The sequence below is a fragment of the Giraffa tippelskirchi genome, chromosome 6 (assembly GCF_054371585.1).
Source record: "Giraffa tippelskirchi isolate mGirTip1 chromosome 6, T2T-mGirTip1v1.2.pri, whole genome shotgun sequence".
NCBI classification, from domain to species: Eukaryota; Metazoa; Chordata; class Mammalia; order Artiodactyla; family Giraffidae; genus Giraffa; species Giraffa tippelskirchi.
In genome coordinates this window covers 119,557,267-119,584,760 of record NC_137280.1, presented here as the reverse complement: position 1 = coordinate 119,584,760, position 27,494 = coordinate 119,557,267, and the positions used below count along the sequence as shown (strand labels likewise).

General features: G+C 43.9%; 2 protein-coding genes and 2 long non-coding RNA genes across 6 annotated transcripts in view; 2 read left to right on the top strand and 2 right to left on the bottom strand.

Moving 5' to 3' along the window:
- The window catches only part of PCBD2 (pterin-4 alpha-carbinolamine dehydratase 2), a 50,127-nt gene extending 44,216 nt beyond the window's left edge, over positions 1-5,911 (bottom strand). Inside the window, exons 1-2 of one of the 3 annotated variants that reach the window (XM_081502942.1) lie at positions 5,733-5,911; positions 2,793-2,924 (exon numbers count right to left, since the gene is read on the bottom strand). In XM_081502942.1, coding sequence (XP_081359068.1) covers positions 2,793-2,924; positions 5,733-5,816 — 216 coding nt within the window. In that variant the 5' untranslated portion in view covers positions 5,817-5,911. Of the gene's footprint in view, positions 1-2,792; positions 2,925-5,732 lie in introns of those variants that run through there. The other 2 variants (XM_081502943.1, XM_081502944.1) reach the window with 2 other exon arrangements.
- Positions 5,912-6,084: 173 nt separating this feature from the next.
- On the top strand, positions 6,085-11,516 carry LOC145510749 (uncharacterized). Its single transcript, XR_014057267.1, has 2 exons — positions 6,085-6,441; positions 8,325-11,516. It is a non-coding gene; the product is annotated as an uncharacterized LOC145510749 (long non-coding RNA).
- Positions 9,487-22,832, bottom strand: TXNDC15 (thioredoxin domain containing 15). The gene is made up of 5 exons (XM_081502929.1): positions 22,373-22,832; positions 16,675-17,162; positions 14,107-14,270; positions 11,733-11,863; positions 9,487-10,213 (listed from the first exon to the last, which is right to left on the bottom strand). The coding sequence occupies exons 1-5, from the start codon at positions 22,782-22,784 to the stop codon at positions 10,017-10,019; spliced, it is 1,392 nt and encodes a 463-aa protein (XP_081359055.1). The 5' UTR covers positions 22,785-22,832; the 3' UTR covers positions 9,487-10,016.
- LOC145510751 (uncharacterized) lies at positions 22,182-26,030 on the top strand. Its single transcript, XR_014057269.1, has 3 exons — positions 22,182-22,298; positions 24,678-25,329; positions 25,511-26,030. It is a non-coding gene; the product is annotated as an uncharacterized LOC145510751 (long non-coding RNA).
- The last annotated feature ends 1,464 nt before the right edge of the window (positions 26,031-27,494 follow it).

Genomic DNA, 27,494 nt, shown 5'->3' with positions numbered 1-27,494 from the left:
TCTGGACCCTGCTGTCTCTTCACCAGCAACGCTCGTTCCCCAGCTCCTCATGTGCTGAACTCCCTTGTATTACTCAGGCCTCAGAGTCCCCTCCCCAGGTCCCTCCATCATAAACAGCGTGCTCACCTCTTCACCCCTCTCCATCCCAATACCCGATTTATTCTCCCTCATGACTTATCACTACCTAAAATTACACTATCTGTTCATTTGTTTATTGTCTAGCTTCTCCACTAGAATGGGAGCTACATGTACTTAGAAGAGTGTCTGGCACAGGGGAGGTGCTTAATAAATACTCGTTAATGAGTATTACCTTTACAATAAAAATTAAACTACTTTTTAGAAATTTAAACGCGTGTACAATTGTCACATTATGAATAACCAAACGTGGAGAGAGACTACAAGAGGATAGAAAAAAAGATGGAAGTATTTGCAACAGGAAAATTTTTTTTTATTTAGACCACAATATTTTAATGTTTTATAGCATTGCTTTATAATTTAAAATGTACCTTTTCTGTACTGAAAAATAAGTGAAAGATAAGTGAGGATCTAACAGGGCCAGAAGGTCACCACTCTAAACATTAGTTGTGAAAAAGACAAAATCAGCCCAACACCTGGAAGCGGTCTGGACTATGATCGCCTAAGCCTCTAAGGTGCTAGAAGCCAGCCTGGCACTCACATCTAGGCCATGGTGTTGAAAATCAACATCAGACAGGGTTGCCCTGTGACCATGAAAGATGAGAACAAAAATAAAACCATTCCTGTAATAATGACTGTAATCGTGACAATAACAGAATGTAATACAGAGAATCACAGATACCACTCCGCAATATCTCAACACAGACAAAACATGAACACTGTCCAAATCACAAATACCAAACACCCACCACCACCCCCAGGCTAATGAGTGACTGTTGCTTCTTTACCAATTTCAGCTTTAGTCCCACTGTAGTCCGTTCTCCCTACAGGTAAGATTTATTAAAATAGTGAATCGTAGAAGAACCCATTTTCTGACAGCATCCAACCCAGATCTAAGCCCTGATCCTTAAAGACTCCAAAATCACTAGCACCAGCCCAAACCTTGTAATAAGTCTTTCCCTACACCATTCTCCTGAGATGCCCCACAGGCTCCTGTATAGGGTGGGCGCTCTCCCTCACTGCAACAAGCAACAGCCCAACTCGTTCAGCTACGGCCATGTTCCTGGTGGTCTCTGGGTGGTGGGCGCTGACACTTGTCATGACATCAGTTGCCATTACAGGCCATTACATGCTGAAGTCACAGGAGCCTGGCTGGAAAATTGACCCCAGGACGTAATCTCAGGGCTGATTTGCTGAGTATGTGTCCTGATATCAGCTGATTTTCTTGTCATCTGCCTCTTTCTCCTAAAAGGTGAGTGAAGGTAGAGTAAAAAAAAAAAAAGTCAAGTTAATTAAATGTCCTGGTGAATAATATTACTATTAATCAAGGTACCCTGAGCACAAGGTTAAGAGTGGGGCTGGATGACTGACTCATGGGCAGAGCCTTAGGCAACACTACTCAAGTACTTTAAGCCACATGTTCAAGCCCAATAAATTAGCCCAGGCTTAAAGAAGTCAGGCTGTATACATGTAAGAATTTTAATAAGCTTGGAAAATGCTACCTAGAGCTTATGCACAAGCTTACTGTACCAATGGGATTCCCTGCCTCCAGCCACAGAGTGCTAAGCCCCTGACAAGAGCCGTCGAGCACGTGGGGCAGCCGGGACAAGGAGCCAGCTTGGTCCAGGCTTCCTCAGGAGTGGGACACACAGCAGAAGGCTGGCAGCCAGATGGATGGAGAGCAGAATGGGGCATGCAGCACAGTGGAGCCAACGGCATTTACTAGGAAAACATGTCGAAGGTTTCTTTGGTGGAAATCTGGTCCTCACACACCCTTCCAGAAACCAGCAAACACTGTAATCAATGTCTGCATTTATCCAATGCTTGTTTGTACCCAGAACTGTGTTAGGTACAATAGACAGTTATTTGAGCAAACATGGTCTCTGCCTTCTAGATGCTGACACCTAATATAAATAAAAACAATAAATCTGTCCAGAGGATTACCAAACTAACTGAACAAACATGGAACAGTCTAAAGCATGGACCTTATATAAATGCAGTGGAGTAAGAACTGAAGGGTAAGTCATGGGAGATGACTCTCTAAACAGGGTGGGGCCCTAATGGAACAGTTCCCCTGTTAAGGCTCAATCTTCAAGGTGGGGGCTAGCTTTCAAGAAAAGCTACAAGGGCTGGCTATTGGACTTGGAGAAAATGAACCAATCAGAGAAGAGGGTGCAGCCTGGGGAATGATTTGGAGACAGAAATGCAACTATCAGGAGAAAGAAAATTTGACAACCATCCAAGAAAACCAGGGGAAATCAGCCAAGCAGGTGCATGTTTCTCAACCGTTTTTACTCATGCCCCCTTGTGATAAATATAAAAAGCTGACACCCCACTAATGTTATTTAAAATTTGAAAGGGAATTAAATATCCTAACCAACACCAAATCAGAGCAACAGTGGTTTCAGAATTTGATTTTTTCAAATCACACAAATCATCCCCTCCCCCCAGAGTTGAGAATCACCCAGTTGGGTGGCAGTAACTGTCAACAAGGAAAGAGTAACTATCACTGAATTATTTACGAAGGAAAGATTTAGATCCTGGATCCACAGGGCACCAGACAACCAGTACTAATAGAAAGAGTTACAGCGTAAGGTGACAAAAAAAAAACAAAAAACACAAAAAACATGGCACAAGCAAGAATGTGTACTAATTACCTGATTAAAATTTTTGAAAGAGAACTCTTTGTAGATGGCATCTCTCTCACTTAATTCCAACCATCCTGCTGCTTTAAGGTCAAGTATCATCTGGCTCCTCTCCTCTGCAGTCAACTGGTGGGTACCTGCTGACTATGAAAGAACACATTTAATACCTGAAATGTAGAGGTTTGGTTACATTCAAATACATGTACGGCTCTTTACTTTATGTAAAGATACAGAAAAAAGTCTTAAGGACAACGATTTCTAACCATCTTTGATTCCTTTGTTCTCAAAATACAAAGTTCTCAAAAGAGATAAAAACAAGACTAGCTCTGTACAAAATAAGTTGCCTCCATGGTATGTGGACTTATCACCCCTTACAAATGCCTCTAATTTTACAATTCAGCTTTCCTGGTTTCTTACAGATAAAGTTGAGATTAACCATTTGGACATCTTCCCAAAGATCATAACCAATGGCCAACATTCCAGGACTTGGGAAACTGAGGTAAACATGATCACTCAAGGAACCCTGCAAGTCCACCAGCAGAACCAGGATTAGAACTCGTGACTCTCAACTCCTGGTCCACTCTCTTTGGATGGCCCCATAGCACCTCAGCAGCCTTCAGTCCTACTCACATGGGTCTCAATTATCTGAGTTCACCATCCCCTTTCGATTCTAGTTAAGACCGATCAATCCTCAGAGAGGAAAAAACAAATGCACATTTACAGGGGATTTTGTAAAATAACTTCTGGGCGTTCACATACCCTCTGGGCTACAGGTTAAAAAGCCCTTGCTTTAGTGGAGTGAGTTTTCTCAGAAGCATCAGTAAGAAAACTCCCTCAACCATCTGGCCACAGCACTGCCCACTTGGAATCATTTATGCACAACTGTCCACCTTGTTACTACTCATCCTAGTGAGGACATTTCCAAACCCAGAGTTCCGTTAGTTAACAGGCCCACACTTGCCATGTTACTTGTTTTTTAACTGAAAGAACTCTAAGCAGCATGACAGACAGAAGAAAAGAACACCTTAGGAGAAGTCAGAAGAGGTATGTTCTCATTCTGGCATAACTGCCCACCAGTACCTTCTATCTTACCAGTATGCTGGGCTACTACTTGCTCAGGTGAGGGAGGGACTGGCCTCAGAAAGAACAAACTAACTTAAGGGTTCCTTATCAAAGGGCAACCAGAGGCTGAGCTGGATACTCTGCCATGAAACTTCAACTCATTCCCACTTCAGAAATCCTAAAACCCTTTATCAGTGTCATTAAGAAGGCAAAGTAAGTAAACTTATAGACACTCTGCAAAAAGGAAAAAAGGATGCTAATGAGCCAACCTTCTAGTTTCTCTTCCTTGCTTAGTCAGCTACCCTTCCCTACAACTAAAAAGAGATAACGAGAATGCCTCTTAATTAAATAAAAACATTTAAAGGCTTGTTATCAAAAACCACATACTATTAAAAAGAGAAGAATCTATTCATTAGCTTTTCAATGACACCTGTGAAAACTTTCACAGAAGACCTACTACAGGAAATTACCTACAAATTTTAAACATTTAAATATTTTAATTCAACTAAGACTATTTTGCTAAGGAAACAGAATTATCATTGAATAGCTGCAAAGAAAACTATTAACTATGCTGTAGGTTATGCAGCAGTCACTGGGAGTCTGTGGAGCACACTCTGAGCTGTTTTCCTCCTCCCTAAACCTCCACATCTCCAGTGAGGTCCATGAACTGTGCTCACTACTGATGTCTACCTAGGAATAGGAACCATGTACAGAACTGTAAAATGGAGTCACTTCACCCACATAACATAAACAGTCCCCTTAAGGACACACACTCCACAGAACCCTTTGTGGTGGACTTAATTTTCTTTCTGTGGGAGCTATGCACAGAGACAGGGAAAGCATAGGATTTGGAGAGCAATCTTCAATCCAAGCCTAGCTTTGTTACTTTCAGCTGTGGATGCTGAGTAAATCTCTTAGCCTCTTTGAATTGCAATGTTTTAGAGTGCGGATGTTACAACAACACACACCTGCCAAATTTTTAAAAGGCTTAAAGAGATCTTAAGTGTGGAGGCACCCAGCATAGAGCCTGGCACGTGGCAGCCACTCCAAACGCACCTGTTTATTCACTCCTCCCCAACGCCACAACTGTACTCGATCACCAGCGCCCTAGATAGAAGTATGCCTTAGGACACGCCTAGGTGACAGTAAGCACTCAACTTGTGTTCTCACCTTAATGGCCATGAAGCAGAATGCTTACCTTCGCCATCATCGAGTCACATTTTTTTTCTATTAAAAAAAATTCAAACTGCCAAATGGGCTCTAACAAGTAATTTAAGAAATTGAAACGATGAGCTTAATACAACATATTCCCACTAGGTGGTGCTGCATGTTAAAACTTTCCCTCAAGTCAATTTACCCCCAATATGTTAATTCATAAAACGGGGAACCGGACAGGGAGCCTCTAGGAATAGAAAAAAAAAAAAATCAGTGTGCAACTCAAAAGATAATTTATTAGTAATTCCTCCAAAAAATTAACACCAAGACAAATGAGTTAATTCAACATTCAGGGCCCCGTTTACAGGAAGCGAGAGACGGTGCCTGCTCTCACCGAGCGCACAATCTAGACGACCCGACAAGCAGCTTTAGTCACATCACGAGTGAAGAATTTTCACAACTGCCTTTCATACTTTTTTTTTTTACACTGAAGTCGTGGTGGTTTGTTTTCCGGTTGGCAATTTCGGAGACTATGACAAAATTCTAAGCCAAGAGAAAACTGGAAGATGCTACGGCCACCCCTGTCTCAGACCAGCGCGTCGGCAGGTGCCGGGTGCCCAAACGTGGCTACCTGAAGTCCGGGCCCACTTCGGGGCCTGCCCCGGTCCCTTCATCCCCCCGGCCGGCATGGCTGGGCCTCGCCCTCCTCCCGCACCGCGGGCCCTCGGCACTCACCATGGCCGCGAGGCTCTGGCTCCTGCCTCTCAGCGCCGCGAACCAGCGCCGCGTCGCCCCCCGCGTCCCCAGCGCCGCCGCCATAGCCTCGCGCCGAGGGCTGCCCGGCGCGCTGCCTGCCCGCCGCCCCGGAGCCAGGGGCCGTGCGGGAAGCTCCCAGCTGCAGCCTAGACCGTCCCGCAAAGCCCTGCCCCGCCGCGCAGGCCCAGACGCGGACTGGCCCCGGAAGGTCCCTAGGAGCTTCGATGGCGGGCAACTCTGCAGGCCCCCGCAGGCCCCCGCAGGCCCCCGCAGGCCCCCGCAGGCCCCCGCAGGCCCCCGCAGGCCCCCGCAGGCCCCCGCAGGCCCCCGCAGAGCCGGGGCTGACAGCGCCTAGGCTTTACAGGCCTTCGGCGTCTTCGTCGCTCAGGGGCCAGGTTTCCCGCCTGGTGCGAGGCGGGTAGGGGGGCTGGCGCGGCTCTGAGGATGGACCTGCGGTTCGTTTTTCGGTGTCCGGCCCTCGGGTTGTCGCTGCCTCGCCCACTGCCTGACCTAGTTGGGGCAAACAGCACCTGCCGGCTGGAGGATGTCGCGGATGGCGACAGGAAGAGATGGGCTGCAGGGGGGTCGGGTGGTGTTTGGGGACCACTGCACTCTGCTAGCGGTTGTGGGACAGTGAACCACAGCGATGCAAACAGGGCCTTCTAAGTCGGGGAGCCACCGGTTGAATGTAAGCTCTACTCTGTTATTACTTAGCTGCCAGTGTCCTGGGCAGACTAACTCATCTCTCTTTGTCTAGATAAAATAATTTGGAAAACCTAGCTCCCAGTGCTTTCTAAAAGGTAGCACAGTCGGTACATAGTAGGCATCCCGGAGATAACATGTGGACAGATTTAGATAAATTTTACATATATATATATTTGGACAAAAGGGGTAGTCTTTCTTTTATATATTTGTATTAGTATTTTATTCTTATCGTTCCTTTTTGAGATACCATAAAATTCATCCCTTTAAAGGGTACAATTTAGTCGGTTTTAGTATATTCTTGTTTTTTTCCTAAATAGTTCAAGCAAATTAATAATGTAAGTTGTTTTGCAGAGAACATAGCAATACACTCAGGAATAGTATACTTTTAAAACTGTGAGAGTCTATTTAAGTTCAGCTTAGCAGCTGCTAGCATTTGGTTTTATTTCCCATGTGGACTTGGAAAAAAATAAAGCCTTTTTTTCTAAAATAGTCTAAAATTCAGACTTACGGCCCAACCCATCTTCTTCACTCTTGCCCACCTGATGAAAACTCAGCAGAGGAATCTTGCTGTAGACCTTCATCAAATGTCACTGGTCTCAAGGCATTTATCTGAGACATCCTGGTTTCCTTTGCCTGATGCCATACATCAGATACAAGAGCTGAAACTGTAGATTGTATTTCCAATATTTACTTTGGGCATTTGGGATCATGAAAAATGTTCTACTATCTTGCTCATTCACGTGAGAACTGAGAAATGAACTGGTAGTTGTGAAGTAACAAGTTGGAGATCCCTCACCATTTTCAGTGGTTTGCTTTCATCATTTTTCTTCCCTAATACTGCTGGACGAGACTGTGACATGTCAGCCCTTGTCATGAAAGCATTAGCAGCAGGATGCTGGTTAGGGTCCAGGGAGAGTGACTTCCACTGACAGGGGTTGTGAATGCCCTGCCCTAACATAGAGTTCTCTTACTAGGATCTAAGTCCCTTAGCAAAGATTTACTGGGCACGTCCTCTGTCATGGACACTGTTGAGAAAAACAGCCTCCTGCTCACAGTCTTTCATGTCGTGCTTGGCCACATGAGCTAGGTCTTGGGCCTGGAACACTTCCTTACCAAAAAAGAGCCCACACGGCCTGTGTCAGGCTGATTGGCCTGTGAGAGTACCCTTCCTTGTTGCAGACGGCATCTGTGCTCCTTTGTTCTGCTTAAGTATGGATGTCAATGACCCTGGGGCACACACCCCTATTTCAGAATGTCACATTCGGTGGGGGAGATGGTTCTTACGCTATGGCACTAGATGGGTGCTCTTTGGCCATAGGATGGGGTGAGGGACATCCTTGAGCCATGAGGGACCTATGCACACTACTGGGGCTGACCTTGCTGTCTCTTTTCGTGAGAATAAAAACGCTGTTCTATCCAGTGCTTGACCATGTTGTTTTCCTAGGTAACTCTAATACCAAGAAGTCAGGGACAGAAGTGTTGGGCTTACATCCCTGGTGGCTGGCATTGTGATGATTCTTGCTATCCTCCATGGAGTTGCAGTCCCCTCCTGGCACGGGTTCCTGGTTATACAGTGTTCTCAACAGACATGTTTGGCTGGTCTTGGACCACTTCTTTCCCCTCTAGTTCTCTTTCCCTCAACACCAGTACTTCCCAGCTGACCCTCTACACTTGGACCTCCCTTCCAGGAACCAGCCCTGTTCCATATTTCCCTCCAGGGGAACCTCTGTAGCCTGCCTCAGCTAAGTGTCAGAGGCAACGCCATGGATCTGCTGGTCATCCTGGGAGCCTTTCCTCACCCTCCAGACTAGTATTGGGCCCCACTACATACGAAACCATAGGAAAATTCCTGTTTCTCTTTGACAGGATAACTCCCAGTCTGGGAATCGGCCACCAAGGGAATAAGATTATATACACAACCATAAATCCAGCAAGAGGACAGGTGAGGTAAGTAATGCTGAATCTATTCAAAGGCCTATACTATAGCCATGGTTAGGAACACTGTTACTAACAATGAAATATTTATCACGTGTTAAGCAAAAGAAGGGAGAAACAGATGCTATATCATGGCTACAAGTATAGGAAACATAAGAAAAGACGGGAATGATATGCATATGATGATTGCCTGGGCCATCACATCGAGGCAGGACAGGGTTCCAGCCCACATAGAGGCTCTGGAGAATGCTCATGTTTGAAGCTAGGTTCCACCACTGGAAGTATATAACGAGCAAGTTATTTAGGGCCTCACTCATTTTCTAGTGGAGTCAACCTCAGAGGGCCACTGTACAGGATAAAGGAAATGGTATATGTTAAGTACTTAAAGCAATACGTGGCACACATAGTAATACTCAAACATTAATATAAGAGATGGAATAATGAGGGCTTTTTTTTCCTTAAATATTGTAAGTACAGATACACATGTGAAGGTTCATATCGTACATTCATCAGCGTACTATGTATGTAACCTAGGTAAGTTATTTAACCTCAATATGCCAGTTTAGGCTCACGTGTAAAATGGAAATAATAACGGTACTTTTCTGAGCTATGGTCCCCTCCTGCCAGGGACTACCCCAGGCACAGCTGTCCACAGCATGACACATACATTGTAAACCCCTATCGAATGTTACACTATGGGAAGGAATGAGTCTCCTAAGGTTCTATTTTCAGAGAACTTAGAATACCTTATGATCTAAACTATCTAAACTCTGGAAATGATCAGTATAATAGTAGTTTATTATTATGTAGTCAGCTGTCATGTCTGAATTTAAGGGTATTTTAGAAACAGCCTTTCAAAAAGTTCATGTAAATTACACATTGTCTCTTTTCTACATATGTCCTAAACTAGACCATAGTCAACTGTGGGCAACAACAGTACTTTATATTTCTTTCGGCTTTCACTAAACCTAGCAGGAGGCCAAGAACATTTTAAGGTTCAGTTAATGCATGCTGATTAACATCTGCCTTACCCAGAAACAACTTCTTAAACCACTTCAGATCCTTGCAGTGAAATCAGAGGTCACAAACACCATAGTATCCGACTCTTTATTTTCCCATCAGCTGCTACTTGTAAGGTCACACCTATTGATCCTAATTATTCTTCCCATAAAAGAACACTTTCCTGCTTACTGATGCTGGGAGAGAAAAGACAAATGAACAGAAAATCAACTTTCGTAGATGTACACAAGAAATCAACAGTTTTCTAAATCTACAATCTGAAAGTCTTTTTTTCTGCCTAAGTAAGCATATTGTCACTCTGTTCATTACTCCACCAGAATACATCTTCACATGCCAAACTGGATTACTCCCTTAAAATGTTTAAGTAGTAAAAACAACAATGGTGAATTCTACTGAATATGTTTGCATTTGCTTATTATAGGACTAGTTAAAACATCAGTTTATAATTTTCTTTACACATTCAGCAGTTCAGCAAACACATGATTCTTTCAATCTGACTAAAGTTGTAAGTCAACACTTCACTGGAGAAAATACATGAAATTGCAGCATTAGTCGCTGAAATGAAGGATTGAAATTCTTCCCAACTCTCCTTTGAGTCTGTCACTACTCCGCATGTTCCTGCTCTTGTCCTGGAATCAGCCACCGAATACTCTCAGTTCGAATGGTAGCGTACATAATAAAACTGATTAAAAAGAATAAGGAAAATACAAGCAACCAGTCCACACTTTTTATCAAAGTGCTGGGAAGAGGGCCTATTTGGTCAGCTTGAGTTACCACCACATTTTTCTTGGCTTCTATACCTGAAAGAGAAATCAGTTTTGTTTCAAGTGAGATAGAAAACACTCCCACTACAGATTTTTCTAAAGTATTCTGCATGGCATGCAAAATGATATGTAGTCTTAAACAGCACAACTAGTATACCTGGGATGGGCTTCACTTGCCTGTCAGTGTAATTTGTAACTTGCCCTTCTCTCCACCACATCAAAGGAGCAGGAATCCATTCAGCTGTTCAAAGCTAGAACACTAGAATTTCAGTGAACTCACCAGAAAGATCTTAGTCGGTGCATTGTATGAGGTATCTTTTGTTCTCTTTCAAGACCAAAGTTCAACAACTTAGTAAAGCTATTCTCAGGAGTCTAAGGAATGTTGTCACAGGGTGAGTAATGGTAAATTCAAAATGTTTTAAAATAATTTACTGAAAGAATTGTTAGAACAACTAACCAACACTGGGATCAGTGATTATCAAAGTGATTACACAGATTTCACTTGTGTTCTAAGTTTTGTGAGAGCACTGAACAAATTGGCTCCCCTTCTCCATATCAATCTAAACGACAAGCAGGGATCCAGTACTAGACTTGGAATAACTAAATACCTGGTAGTTAGTTACTCCCATAAGGTAATTCAGCTCTTTGTTCTTCTGTGTCAGATCTAAGTAATTACATGCAGCTAAGAATATATGGAAGGTATGTTATAATTTTTATTTACTTCCAATGAATATATTTCAGGAAAAAGTGAGTGCTCATAACTGAGAGATTAAAGCTTTTGAGGAATGAACTTTTCCAATGAAGGAAATTTCATCAGTATTCAGTGCTCAGACTTCTACAGGATAAAAATAAGGGCCTGTGTTTCAGCAAATATTAAGGAATTAAAATAGCATCTACACATGAATTAATAAATAGAATTCCATACAACAACAAAAATGAAAAAAGCACAACCATACACAACAATGCAGATGAATCCCACAGACATAATGGTGAGTAAAACCAGTCAGACACAGAAGAATCCATATTGTACGTCTGCATTGATACAAAGATCAAAAACAAGGAATGCTATACTGTGATAGTAGGAGTGAAGATGGTGCTTATCCTTGGGGAGAACAGTGATAGTGTGCAAAGGGGGCTGCTAAGGTTCTCTTTCTGAATCTGAGTACTGGTTACTCAAGGTGTTCACTTTGTGAAAATTCATCACTAGTCACAGGCACTAGTGACTGATGCATATTTCTGTGTAAATATTACACTTAAATGAATAATGTATGTAAAAACGTATCTATAGGTGTATGGCATGCAAATGTTATCTCAATAAAGCTGTTACATTTTTCAAAGCTATCTATAATCGTATTAATATTACCTAATCATGTTAAGCTTGCCACTGATTGACAGACGTTTAACAGGACCACAACATTTCATCAGAAAAGAAGTTTTACACCCCAAAGCCAATCTTGAATCCTTCACTTAAGGGTAATAGCTGATCAAAAGCCACAGAAGGCATATTCCTTCAGCAATAAAATGTCATCTTCTACAGCATATTATTTCTACATACCTGTCTGGTTAAAAATGAAGATTTTCAGCGTTTCCAACGTTCGGTCTGTATGATTAAACCTAGCCATCGGTTTAGCCCCTTGAAATAACAAGATGTTAGGAACAGCCACGGTGCCAAACCTTGTAGAAAGGCTACAAGAGAGAAAACCTGAATTAACAGTGGGCTTCCTCACACAATTATGATATCAGAATGAATGGAAATACATGAGAGAGGATCAGTTTTCTGTGACCTGTGGAGGCTTCTGACATTGAAATAATACGCTGTGGTTGTTTCTAACTGCCTTCCTCATGGGTCATGGTTGGGGGCATTCCCGTTCTGCTCTCTGGCTTGCTTTCTATTACAACGTGGAGCTGCTCATGACACAATTATTCCACTACTTTTGTTCCTAACAGCCAAAACAGATCAGACCAGAAAATTCTAATGCATGGACAAAGCACACTGTGTCAATTTATTTGCCAGAAGAAACTTCAAACTCTCCAGAATGCCCATTTCCACCCCTCATAAAAGATTCAATTTATGGATAAGCAATTAGGTTGGTGAATTGGTGCAAAGGAATCTACAATCTAACAAACCCACCAGGAAGCTCACAATTAAGGCGGGACAATTCGGAAGTAACATGACCTTAGCAGTACTGTCAACTTTCACAGAATACTGAGCAGTGGTATAAGTCAAAATGCTTTGGGTTCAAGCCTCAATTCTGCCAGTGAACCAGCTGTGTGACTTTTGGGCAGGTTATTTAACCTTTCTAAGCCTCAGTTACTCCCACTAATAAAATGGCAATATTAGATAATCAGGATTTTTTTCTTTTGCAAACATGCTGTAACATAAATATTAACATATGAGGCAAATACATGTCCCATGCCATACAGTAAGACAGAGTATCCTCTATTCTCCACAACTGAGGCACCTTACCAGGCACTGAGAAGGATGCACAGAGATGAAGAAGCAACAAAAGGGATGATAAAAGCCTGCAGGGAATAGAGGATATCGTGGAGGCTGGTGTCAGATCCCTAAGCAAAGACTGCTGAGTAGGTGCTGGGAGCTAGCCGTGCTGACTAGGGGGTCAGTGGAGGGCCTGGTCAAAGATGGACAGTGACTTCAAATGTCCTTCCAATCAGTCTGTAACCTTGGGCCAGGCCACTGAGATCTTTCCCTGAAGGCTCTGTGGGAAATACTAATTTGTGGGGCAGTTTCTTTTTTCATAAACAATTTCAGGTAAACATTATCCACACTGAAAATCAGGGCCTCATTTTCATCACCAACTTGACCATCTTCCAAACTTCCCAAATTTATTCACACACAACCGCCGCGTGACCTAAGAAGTAGCATCTGACTTATAGCAGGAGAGGAGGACATGGTTTATTACCTCAGACACAGTCACAGGGAAAAAATTTAACATCTGCACTAAGTTCTTTGTAACTTATCTTACTGAACATGCAGAAAAGACAAAACCCCACTGAACAACATGAAAGACTACAAAACAAGGGTAAATGTATATCAAAGTCCTAAAATAATTCATCAAATTTATTGAATGCCTACTAAGAACATGCACTCAAGAATAAATGTAAGCAAGAAGAAAGAAAGAAGGAAGGAGGGCAAGAAGAAAAGAAAAGAATAATAAAAAAAAAAAGGACTTCTCTGGTGGTACAGCGGATTAGAATCTGTCTGCCAATGCAGGGGACACAGGTTCAATCCCTGGTCTGGGAGGATACCACAGCCGGTGGAGCAATAAAGCCCATGTACCACAACTACTGAGCCCGAGTGCCGCAACTACTGAAGTCTGGGTGCCTAGAGCCAATGCTCCGAAGTAAGAGAAACCACTGCAATGAGAAGCCCACACATCACAGCAAAAAGTAGTCCAGCCTCACCACAACTAGAGAAAGCCCACGCACAGCAGCAAAGACCCAACGCAACCAAAATAAATAAATAAAAAGAATAAAAAAGAAAGAAAGAAATCCTTAGCAGACATAAAACAGGGGTGCCAAGAGTTAGGCTGCTAGGTTGGGGACCTAAGCTGCAGGTGAAAGTCACACAGGAAGAACTACTTAGGATGCTAATTTTGCTAATTCAATCTGGCTAGGACCCTAACACATCCTCTGCCCCCTCCCCTGCCATCAGGCAGAGCCATCTTTAAATTCCACCAGGGGAAGAACCGTCTTTCTTCTTAAGGAGCCTCCAGAAAGTCTCCCTCAGGAATGTGCCAATCCTCACTGCTCACATTGTCTCTCCTTCCCTCAATTCCATCTCAAAGCTCAGGCTTAAGCCGGCATCCTCTGCTCCTAACTTAACTGGTTATGACCCCCAAGTAACTGTAACCATCGTCCAGTGGGATGAGACATAAACCCCACTGAGGGAAGACACTAGGGGAAGATACCTGCTGTGCTGAGATGCATCCAGTGCCAAAAAGTGAAGAGCTGGAAACGCCCGGGGCAGAGAATTAAAATGAGGGGCCAAACTGGCAGAAAATCGGCACCAAGGGGTGTAAAACAGGACCAGAGTGCAGTCACTACCGTTTGGGTTGAGAAAATCCATAAGGTCCTGTGGCAAAAGAAACAAAAAGTGTTAAAGTCAGCAGTAAAGGATGGGTACTTCTTCTGGAAGGATACTCAAGGGCAGGAAGCACCACTGACGCCAAGGAAAGGAGGTGGGGGCGGGGGTAGGAGGGAGACAGCAGTGTAGCACCCGGAGAACCTTCTGGGGTGGACCCATATGGATCCACGGATCAGCAGAAGAGTAGCATCAAATGACACATCACCAACTTTCCGCCAAGGTTTTCTTTTTTTTTATATTAATAAAGGATAGTTCATTCATTTACAGTGTTGTGTTAATTTCTGCTGTACAGCAAAGTGATTCAGTTATACATACATATATTCTTTTTCATATTCTTTTCCATTATGGTGTATCACAGGATATTGAATATAACTCCCTATGCTATGCAGTGGACCTTGTTGTTTATCCATCCTATATATAACAGTCTGTCCATCCTATATCTGTTAATCCCACGTTCCCAATCCATTCCTCCCCCACTGCCTCCCCTTGGCAACCACATGTATGTTCTCTGTGAGTCTGTTTCTGTTTTGTAGATAGGTTCATTTGTGCTGTATTTTAGATTCCATTTTTAAGTGATACCATATGGCATTTGTCTTTGTCCTTCACTTAGTATGAAAATCTCTAGTTCCATCCACGTTGCTGCAAATGACATTATTTTTTTCTTTTTTATGGCTGATTAATATTCCAGTGTGTGTGTGTATGTGCGAGTACCCCACATTTTCTTATCCACTCATCTGTCAATGGACATTTAGGTTGTTTCCACATCTTGGCTATTGTAAATAGTGCTGCTATAAACACAAAGGTGCACGTATCTTTTGTTTGTTTTTGGTCATGCGATGCGGTACATGGGATCTTAGTTCCCCAACCAGGGATCAAATACACACCCGCTGCTGTGGCAGCACAAAGTCTTAACCACTGGACTGCCAGGGAAGTCCCAGCATATATCTTTTTGAATTGTAGTTCTGTCTGAATATATGCCCAGGAATGGGATTGCTGGATCATATGGCAACTCTAATTTTAATCTGATGAGGAACCTCCATACTGTTTTCTATAGTGGCAGCACCAACTTACATTCCCACTAACAGTGGAGGAGGGTTCCTCCTCTAAGCTTTCTTAATATTACTATAGAGCAATTTTAATATTTTTCATAATTCTTCAATTCATACGCTAAGTATTCACAGGGTACAAGCTAATGTCCCAACCTTAGAGCTGTGCATTTCACACAATCTAACAGAATCATTAAAGCACTGTGGTCTCAGGCCCAAGCTATAATCTCAGCAGATCCAAGTCTATCCTAAGCAGTCAGCTCCATGTATTTGGCCAAAGGTTAGTTCAGTTTGAGGGTGCATCATCCCTGCCACCACACTAACTCTGACCACTCAAAGTGCTTTCTCCTGGTTATGTATGGAACAGTCACGCAACAGTCCACACAGCTGAGGCACAGCATTCACCAGGCACCGAGGGCAGGGTGTGACACCTGCCTTGGAGGGGTGCTCAACGTACTGTATGCAGCCTAATTTAAAATAAGCAATCACATGGAACCTCCCTGGTGGCCAGTGGCTAAGATTCTGTGGTCCCAATGCAGGGGGCACAGGTTTGATCTACGCCGCAACTAAGAGTTCACGTGCTGCAACTAAAGATCCTGCAATGAAGACTGAAGACCCCTCGTGCCACAACCAATGCCCAGCGCAGCCAAATAAATAACTATTTTTTAAATAATAATAAAATAAGCAACCACAGTTCTCACAGCTAGGATTCTTTTTTTATATAAGCAGCCTGAATTCATTCTGCTCTCTGGCCTTAACAATCTGACAGAAAACATCAGTCAGAATCCTGGTATTCTCTTTATAATCACCATTTATCCAACAAGCTGGAAAGCATGGCTGGCCTGGACAAATGTGTCAGCTCTCGGTCCAGAGTAAACACAAGGTTCATACTCTCTGGAGGAAAAAAAAAAACTTTCCATCAATATAACAAACTTCTCAGGGACATGACTGGTCCAAAGAATGCTAAATTACAATTTTAGTAATTCAGATATCTCATTTTCATGTCTCCATAATAAACACCTCATTGAGAAGAAAAGTGCTATGATTCTGATACCAAGCACCTCCCTGTCCACTGGGATTTTTATCATGAGGCTTGGTGATGAGATTACCCTAATGATGACTAAGTTTAGGCCACCTAAAAAGCATAGTCAACCCTAGTTATATCTCCTCCTTTCTCTACATATATCACAAAAAGTCAAGTGAATTTTCACCAAGGCAGCCACTAAATGCTATCCCACTTACAATATGATGAAGATTATGACTCTGCATGTGAAAGATGACAAGAGTATTAAATCATTAAATCAATGTGCAAAAAAGGAGAAAACTACTAAATCATTTTTTCTTACCTGTGACATATTTAAAATTTTCAGAGTGAAATTTTCTAACCCCGTCACATTTCTCTCCTCACAGTTGACCTTCGGGGATTTTAGACTTTCGGTGGTGTTGGCATCCTCAGCTGGGGTGGGGTCGGATTCCGCCACGTCGGGCTCAGTGTAGTACTCCTCTTCTCTCTCCGAGAAGCTTGCTCCAGCTCTGTCCAGCGAGAAGAGGCTCTCGCGGAGGCTGCACCTCGAGTCCTCCTCCCCTCCGGCCCCGCAGGTGCCGCTGTTGGACTCTGGGCTCAGCTTGTCCTTGGCTTCCCCGGGAATCACCGACAACATCACCATGTGGTTGCCGTCAGCATCCAGCCCCAGGACTGCCTCCGTCTCTTCTACAGACAGGTCCTGGCCCACTGGGTCAGGGGAAGGCACCTCCTCACTCATGTACACAGCCCCCACCTGGAATGGGTAAGCAGGCTGCTCCTCTGACCATAAGTGACTTCTTTTCTCTGCAACTAAAACATGCCAGCATGTTCACAGTCATATGTGACTTCAAAATAAATGAATACCAAAGAATCACAGTTCTCAAATATGAAAAATTTCCCCTCCAGAGTAAAAAGTTACCTTTCCGTTAAACTACAATTTAATTTGTTTGATGAGACTATCCAAGAAAATAATGATGACTTTATGGAAGATTCTCCGGTGGTCAAGTACAGGTGTGAGAGAACCGTAAGAAGGCAGAATGCCAAGAATTGATGCCTTTGAACTGTGGTACTGGAGAAGACTCCTGAAAGTCCCTTGGACAGCAAGGAGATCAAACCAGTCAGTCTTAAGGGAGATCAACCCTGAATATTCACTGGAAGGATTGATGCTGAAGCTGAAGGTTCAGTATTCTGGTCATCTGATGCACACAGACAACTCATTGGAAAAGTCCCTGATGCTGGGAAAGACTGAGGTCATAAGGAGAAGAGGTTATCAGAGGATGAGATGGCTAGACGGCATCACAGATGCAATGGACGTGAACTTCAGCAAACTCCAGGAAGTAGTGAGGGACAGGGAGGCCTTGCGTGCTGCAGTCCATGGGGTTGCAAAGAGTCAGACACAACTGGGCAATTGAACAATATGGAAGATTCTACTGTGGCGAAGCATCTTTGCACCCATTATATCAGCTCTGAGAGATGGACGGGATGAAGGCTACCAAGTCAACTTAATAGATGACTGAGCTGAAGTACAAGAGGTTCAGCGTGATGCGCAATGGCACAAAGCAGTAAGCAACAGGAGCAAGTCTTGCGACTACTGCTCCAGAGCGGGCCTTACCTCCCTGCAAGATACCTCAGGGGGCTGCCAGGCCACACTGCCTGAGAAACACCACTAGAGCTAGCAGCAGCTCTTCCTGGGGTGGCCTCCACCACTGGCCTCTGCTTTCCTGCCTGCTGCCCCTGGGCTACAGCCCACAGGAGTGCTTAAAGACATGCCCAGCAGAGCTGGGACAGCAGCCAGAAGAAGAGGAGGCTTTCTTCTCACTCTGGAGCCACTAGATGGGGCTTGAGCCAAAGGTTTGGGTAAGGGAGGAGTCTGAGGCAGTCTCACACATCCATACAGCAAGCTCCACTCACCCCTGTAATAATGACTCCTGCCCTCCACCTCTCATGACCTCAATAACAGCCACCAGACTCTGGGTAATGAATGTGCAGCTGCACCTGGACGAGCCCACCATATGGCTGGGGAGCCAGCAGCTGTGGAAGGAGTCCTGCATGCAAAAGAGTGTGTCTACCAGAGTATGAATGACCAACTGGCTTCAAAGCTGGGGAGGGGTCTGGGAGCTTCCTAAGGTATGCACGCTTGTATAATGTCTCAAAGAACATCTCCACAGATGTCTGCAGACTCATTCAGCAATTCAAAAACACTCTCCAGGAATTCATTTCAGGCTAAGTGGAAAAACAGAAACCAGATTTACTCTCCCTCCTGAAACAACCCCCAAAACAGCCAAATATGTGCAACAACAGCTTCAGGAGACTGAGACAGGGAAGGACAGTGATCACTGAAAACACAAGAAACAGATGAGAAAAGCCCTACAACAGCTCCAGCTTACTGCCTGAGGGAGTTCCTGCCTTGACTCAGTTGAGATGGAGGGTCCAGAAAGACTAAGAAAGCCAGAGTCTGCACAACAGAACCCTGGGGATGGGACAGCTGCAGAAAGAGCACTCCGGTCATCAGTGGAGGGGCCTCCTTGAGTATACTGGTCAGCATAAGCATGTAAGTGAACTACTCAAAACCAGGGAAAGAACCACTCAAAAGGATTAGAGATAACACTTACCCAATACCCACAGAGAGCTGGGAATAGGACCTGTCCCCACCCACTACACTGGAAAACCTCATAAGTCACAGAGCCCTGGGGAGAGTCCACAAAAGGGACTTGCTTTGGTGAGTGCATGTTCAGTTGTCAAGTTGTGGCCAACTCTTTTCGACCTCATGGACTGCAGTCCACCAGGTTCCTCTATCCATGGAATTTTCCAGGCAAGCATACTGGAGTGGTTGCCATTTCCTCCTTCAGGGGATCTTCCTGACCCAGGGATCGAACCCACATCTCCTGCATTGGCAGGCGGATTAGTAGGGCCCAATTAACCCTAAAGTAAATACAGCTCTGCTCTCATCTAGCAGACCTGAAAAGTGAGAATCAAACTGTGTTCAAATAACTGGATATTTGAACAAAGCTCAAGAATATTTATAAGAATACTAAAATACCTAGCACTCAACAAACTAAAAATTTACATCTGGCATCCAGTTGAAGATTACCAGGCGTGCAAAGAAGTAGGGAAATTCTCCTCATTATCCATAATGAGAATAATCAAACCTGGCCCAGAACTTGCACAGTTGTCAGAATTATTAGACAAGGCTATTAAAACAGCAACAACTGCATTACACATTTAAAAAGTAGATGCAGAGAACACAAGATATAAAAAAAAAAGATCAAAATGTAAGTCAAAACCACAATGAAATATCACCTCATACATGTTAGATTGGCTATTATCAAAAAGACAAGAAATGACAAATGTTGGCAAGGTGGACAAAGGGGAGCCCTTAATCACTATCAATAGGAATGTAAATTGGTGCAGCCTCTATGGAAAACAGTATGGAGGTTCCTCAAAAAATAAAAAATAGAACTACCAAAAAAAAAAAAAAATAGAACTACCATGTGATTCAGCAATTCCACTTCCGGGTATTTATCCAAAGAAAATAGAAACACTCACTCAAAAAGGTATATGCACCCCCATGTTCCCTGAAGCATTATTTACAAAAGCCCAGACAGGAAAGCAATCAATGAATGAATGGATAAAGAAAATGTGATATATACATCACACATAACATTAATGTTAATATCACATTAATAGTATATTAATGTGATATTATATATGTGTATATATATATCACATTATTCAGCCATTTAAAAAAAGTAAATCTTGCCATTTGCAATACCATGGATGGACCTCCTTGAGGGCATTATGCTAAGTAAAATAAATCAAAGAAAAATAAATACTGTATGATCTTTTTTATATGTAGAATCTATCAATATATAAATAAATACAATTCTTTCTGAAAATCTAGCTCTGAAAAGGAAAAGAAAGCAGGTAGTTGTTATGGGCAGGTAGGGGGCTAAGGGACAGGATTTGGTTTTTAGGACATAAGATAAATTTAAGGACATAAAACTGATGGGAAAACAGGTAAGCAGGGAGAGATGACAGGTTAGATACAGCAGAGTACAGGGTTTGGGAAGCAAGGCAGGTCCTCACAGAAGTGGGTCAAGCACTTTTTTGACTATGACCTAGGGAAAGGGTTGGGTGCCTGGGCAGGGAGTTCTGCCAAGATGGTGGGGATGGCAGTCTTTCTGTAGCCTTGGGTTGATAAATATGTACTGCATGTATAATCAGAAGCCAAAATCAACATGATTACTGGATTGTTCTTAAGATGAGAGAAGGAGACTAAGCCAGAGAGGCTAAAAGTCTGGAGAAAAACAAAAGGTGGCAGACTGGGGAACCAACCCCACTCTCAAATGCACCAGCTCTGTAGAGATCTGCTCTCTCTGAACCTAACCAACATTCCAGGTCCCCTAAAGCAAATGGAGAATGCCAACATCCTGAAAGAATCTCCAGAGAAAAAAATCAGGGCACAAAATAGAATCTGGTGCTCCTGATCGCCTTCATGTACAACTAGATAGATGTCCCTTACAGAAAATCAAAAAGAAGTCTGAGTGATGAGGAGAGTTAGAATTTTGAGTCAGAATAAGAGAAGACAGAAACTGTCATGCAACGTCTCTCCCCAGAGTCATCATGGGTTTTGGATTTGTTTTGAGTACTTTTTCTTTTCCTTCTTTTTCTCCTTTATGACCTTCAGGACATTGGAAATACCCAGTGAACTCTCCACCATCGATGTAACCCTACGGACTCTGCTGTTGTTGGCGGTATGGTTATATAATTTTTGTGATAGGGAAACAAGTTCTTTTGAATAAAAATAACAATAACAAATGATGCTCAAAAACCACTAAGGATACTGCCTGGCATATAATGAGTGTTTTCATTACTTTTCATAACTCAGCAAGCCAGCTGGCTGCCTTGCCTCTTTCCAGGACACTGTTGCAAAAGGAAGGACCTGCATATTTCTGATGCATGCACGCTAAGTTGCTTCAGTTGTGTCCTACTCTTTGCGACCCCATGGACTGTAGCCCCCCAGGTTCCTCTGCCCATGGGATTCTCCAAGCAAGAATATTGGAGCAGATTGCCATGCCCTCCTCCAGGGGATCTTCCCCACCCAGGGATCAAACCTGCATCTCTTCTGTCTCCTGCATTGGCAGGCATGTTCTTTAACACTAGCGCTACCTGGGAAGCCCGCGTATTCCTGGTAAGTTCTGAATAACAAGCAAGATCAAAGGGTCTGGACTTGAACAGGGCTGTGAGGAGTGGGGAGAAAGAGCAATGAGAGGAAGTCCCAGCCATGCCTCCAGGTGGCTGCCTTCCCCCACGGAAGAGGTCCAAGAGAATGATCTGGCAAGCAGCGGGTTACCCGGGGTGTCTGCTGTGTTGTTCCCATCTATTCCTTCACACAGGCACCTGAGCAAGAATGACCTCCTTAGGAAAGTGGTCCAGCAGGGTGCAAAGTAAATCGTGGGCTTTGCAGTGAGAGATACAGGCTCTGCCAATTACCAGAAGCACAAATGTAGGCAGATTACTTAGCCTCTCTGAACTCAGCATCTTCATCGGTAAAACAGGGATACTCAGAACATATCTCGGTGGGAGGGCAAAAGGAGAAAATGACAGAAAGTACTATACACAGTTCCTGGCTCCTACTAAGGGCACGGTTGTTGTTGATCAGTCGCTAAGTCGTGTCCGACTCTTTGCGACACGGTACAGGTCGGCTACTCGTTATGATTATCATTAATAATAAAGTGCTCAGCACATGCGGGTACGCCTCAGTAAGCGCTAATACACTGTTGGGGCATCCCGCCCGCCGCCTCCCACCCCGGACCGCGAGCCGGGACTACCGGAGGAAAGAGTCGGTACAACGTGGAGAGAGGCGCTCTAGAGGGCGCCAGGAAGAGGCGAAGCGCGCCAAGCGCGCAGATCAGGGCCTTCGCGCAGATAAACAGCGTCGCCCAGGTAGACCACCACCTTGCCGGTCATTTCACGCACAGCCTCCCGCGCCGCCGCCCACGGCCCCAGCCTGTACTCACTCTCCTCGGCGCGGGCAGGAGACACCAGCACCCACAGCAGAACCTGCCACCAGCCTAAGAGCCGCATGGTGCGGGGCGGGCACCGGCCCGTACACCCAGGCCGAAGGGCAACAGGCGCAGAGCGACGTGAGTCGCGCTCCCCGGCGGAGGAAGGCTGGGGTAGGAGAGGCCAGGAGCGCGGGCGCGGTCCCGCGCCGCCATCTTGGCAAGTGGCAGCAGCCGAGGGCGCCATCTTGGAGTCGGGCGGCTGGCTGTGCTTCCTGGGCTCTGGCTTGCGCCGTACGGCTGCGGGATGTTTTCCAAGTTGCCTGACCCTGGTGCGGCCTGGCGGCTGGTAGCACACCCTGCGCCCCTGCCCAGCACTTCCTTCTCGGGCCAGAAAGGCCCAGAAGCCTCCTTTTGGAGCGCTCATGGAGGTTCAGATCTCCAGTTACCCTTCCCAGGTTGCCAGATAAAACACAGGATATCTATTTAAAAATTTCACGTAAACAACGAATGATTTTTTTCACTGTAAGAGACCAACCAATGCTAGGCTGCCTTAGTTTTGCTATAGTAAATTTTCTAGTGGGTCCAGAAGGATCTGGGACAATGGACAACATGGGTGGAAGAGCCCACATTTGTAAACTAGATCACTACAGTCATTATTTAGAATAACAACCTTACACCCAACAGTGCAGTAGCAAAGATTTTCTTTAATTTCTTGTCTCCCATAACCTTGGGCTTCCCTGGTGGCTCAGGGGTAAAGAATCCACCTGCCAATGCAGGAGACTCCAGTTCAGGGAGATCCCCTGGAGAAGGGAATGGCAACCCACTCCAGTATTCTTGACTGGGAATGCCTATGGACAGAGGAGCCAGGAGGGCTATAGTCATGGGGTGGCAAAGAGTAGGATAGACTTAGCAACTAACAACAACATACCCTCCTTACTGGATTTGAAGGTACGTGAAAAGCCAATGGGACAGAGGATTAAAAGAATTTAGGATTAATGAAAAGGAGGCTGATTTGGCTCATCCACACACTCTTTCCTTTTTATTATGTCCTATTCCCCTCTCTGTGTTTGTGTTTTGGCTGTTTGTTTGGACACATGCACTTCCAGATGTTAGACTTGTTTTACAATAAATGCTATCTCTGATGACAACTCAATATATACAGGCAACAGGACAGAATGTATATTTGACTGTCTCACCACCAGGTGGCACATGCACTTATTTTCAGTGAGAGTTTAAAACATTCAGGTTTAAAACAGGTTTTACTTTCGTTTCCTATGAGGTAAAAAAGTTGACATCATCTTTGGCTGAGAAGAACTCTATGCACCAACACCATACATTCTAGGGATTGTTTACACAAGAGGCTGATAATATTGGGAATTGTTGGGATTTCCGTTGTGGTCCAGTGGCTAAAACTCCAGGCTCCCAATGCAGGGAGCCCAGGTTCAATCCCTGGTCAGGGAACTACATCCCATATGCCACAACTAAGACCCGATGCAGCCAAATAAATATTTTTAAAAGAAAGGAGAAATCGTTACTCACAGCTACACACCTGCACTCACAGTGTTTTGTGTAGGGTAAGGGAAATTAGAGAAGGCGAGATTCGGAAAAAGAACGTGACCAGCACTTTACAGGAACAGATCAGATCACCTTTAATGAGGGAAGAAGGGGCAGCAGTCAGATTAGTGAGCTGCTGCACTAACCCAATAAAAAAGTATATATAGGCATATATGTGGAAATCTACTGTCTTAAGGGGGCCTGTTCTTCTCCAAAGTTGTTCAGAGTAGTTATCTCTTAAACAGCTGGGGCAAGGAATTATGGAGATGGCCAGAGGCTGGACCGGCTGGGAGCTAGGCATAATCAACCTTAATGTCCATTTTTTCTCTTTGGGTGAGAGAGTTCTTTGTTTTGCATAGGATGGTGGGGAGGGCCCGGAGGGGAGTTTTAACTCCAGGCTATTTTAAGCCATGTAACTTTCCTTCACTTTGTACCCCTTGATGTGTGCTTAGTCACTCAGTTGTGTCCAACTCATTGCGACCCCATGGATGATAGCCCACCAGGCTCCTCTGTCCATGGGGATACTCCAGGCAAGAATACTGGAGTGGGTTGCCATGCCCACCTCCAGGGGATCTTCACAACTCGGGGATTGAACCCAGGTCTCCCACATTGCAGGCAGATTCTTTACCATCTGAGTCACCAGAGAAGCCCGTCCCCCTTGATGGGTTTGTCTAAATTATTTTAGTCTGGTGAGTCATGAGGACCTCTTTCTCTCTCTCCCTCCCTCTCTTTCATCAACAGACAAGTATTTGCTTTCATTTAGATTACCACGAAGGCTGAGCCCCAAAGAATTGATGCTTTCGAACTGTGGTGCTGGAGAAGACTCTTGAGAATCCCTTGTACTGCAAGATCAAACCAGTCAATCCTAAAGGAAAGGACTGATGCTGAAGTTGAAGCTCCAGTACTTTGGCCATCTGATGTGAAGAGCCAACTCACTGGAAAAGACCCTAATGCTGGTAATGATTGAGGGAAGAAGGAGAAGGGGCAACAGACGAAGAGACAGTTGGATGCCATCATCGATTCAATGGACGTTGAGTTTGAGCAAACTCCAGGAGATAGTGAAGGACAGGGAAGGCTGGTGTGCTGCAGTCCATGGGGTCACAAAGAGTTGGACACGAGTTAGCAACTGGACAACAAGATCACTGTGGCAAAGTGTATTTTCTAAAGATTCCCACAAAAATATTCCCCATCCCACATGCTGTTGTGCAAAGCAGTTTTGTCACTGCCCCATCAATTTCTGCAGTTGTTTAGTCGCCAAGTCATGTCTGACTCTTTTGCAACCTCAAGGACTGAAGCCCGCCAGGATCCTCTGTCCATGGGATTTCCCAGACAAGAATACTGGAGTGGGTTGCCATTTCCTTCTGCAGGGGAGCTTCCTGATCCAGGGATTGAACCCGCATCTCCTACATTGGCAGGTGGGTTCTTTACCACTAAGCCACCAGGGAAACCCATCCCATCAACAGGTAGAACCTAATTTCCCTCCCCTTGAATCTGAGTGGGCTTGTGATTCATATATAACCAAGAGAATGTGGCAGTTTATGAAATGATCCTGTATGACTTCTGAGGCTACACAACTTTATCCTTTTTTGCTGGAAGCTTTCACAGGCGAACCTGAGCCACTGAGCAAGTAGACGGACTGTCCTGAGGCTGCTGTGCTCTGAGGAAGTTCATGGTAGCTTGCATACAAAAGCCGTGACACTTCATGAAGAGAGATGCCCACCACCACCAGCTGATCCCAGCCCCACTCTGTTCCAGCTTTGGCCACCAGTGGACTACTATTGCCTGAGAGACTATAGCCAGAGATGTACAGCTTGAGCTGTTTCCAAATTCCTGACCCACTGAAACAGAGATTTAAAAATTGTTTTAAATCACTAAGTTTTGGTGATTTTTTTTTTTTTTTTTTGGCCACACTGTGCAGCAACAGGATCTTAGTTCCCTAACCAGGCATGGAACCTGTGCCCCCTGCAATGGAAGCTGGTAACCTTAACCATGGAACCACCAGGGAATTTCCTGGGTGATTTTTTTAAATAGAATAGATAATTGGATCATGTTATTTTATAATGTAATACGTTTCATCTGAAGAGAATATTTAATTAATAAATCAGTACTTTAGGCATGTATTCACATAGTTATTCTTCCAAGCTCCTTTCCTGCTTTATCATTTTGATGTTGTATTTTGATGGACTTAAGATGACCCAATGTACTCATTATTATTTCATCGATACTGGATATTCTTTGCAGTTACAACAAAAGGAGATTAAACTGAGCTCCTTCAATAATTAAGTAGCCTCCCAAGATATACAAGAGAGTTATGTCCTGAAGCACAGGTTAGATCAGGCAGTGTATATTAGTTAAGGAAACTCTTTTAAAAAAGAGGAAAAAAGAAAGGACTTGCCTGGTGCTCCAGTGGCTAACACTCCCCAGTCCCAAGGCAGAAGACCCAGGTTCCATCCCTGGTCAGGAAAATAGATCCTATATGCTGCAACTAAGAGTTCAAAACTAAAGATCCCTCATACAATAACTAAAAGATCCCTCTTGCAGCAACAAAGACCCAGCACAGCCAAATATATATACATATATATACATATATATATATGTGTATATATATATATATATTTGTTTTAATCACAGACTCTTTTTCCCCATTTATCTACTCAGGGTACATACCCTAAGTTTCATTCCTAATCAGAATCATGCTTCACTTTGTTGTACATGAAATGCTGCCTGGCATGATCACAAGCATAAACTCAACTGTAAAACCAGAAGACCTCTGCATTTCTGACCTGGGTACTAAGCCCTTGGCATTTATGATTTTACTCAGAAGGCTTTCTCCCAGAGATATCATTCTTATTTGACTCATTAGGAAACTAAAGCACAGAGAAAACCGCTCAGTGTCATATAGGGAGTTTCTGACAGAGCTGAGGTCAGAATATTAATCTGAATTCAAAACTTTTTACATTGCTATACAATCAGGAACCCATTTCAAATATTATTACACTGTTAACCAATACTTCATAAGAGCTCATATACATAAATATTAGATTTAACTAAATTGACTGTTTCAAAGCTAACAAGAAGGATCCTATGAGAGAAGTTTAAGGTATAGGAGGGTAATTTTTGAGAAGTAGGGTGGGATCCAAAGGATAAACTAGAGACAGTAAGAGGAATACCTCCTTTATTGTAATTGGAGGAGAGGATGAATGCAGATAAGCTATTTTCTCTGTAAGAAGAAAGGTGATCTGCTGAGAGAGAGAGAGCCTGTGGTAATACCTAAGTATCTAAGGAGAATGGAGAGTGGACATCTGAAATAACCTAAATAAAATGCCATGAGAGCTGACTAAGGATACTACTAGGATAGTGTTGGGGATCCAGCTGTGGTTGCAAAGCAGGAATTTATAGTGGCAACTGGCATAGTTAAGCATTTTTTTCCAATAGCATTTAGCAGCCCTGAAGTAAAAGGGAGCCAAAGTTAGGTCGGAGTTAGTGTTTTGCCAGGCTTGTGTGATGGAAAGACTGGGGGGGTGGGGGAGAGTTAGTTGAAGATGATGATAGTTGCTAATGTCCTTATCAGTATAGTTGA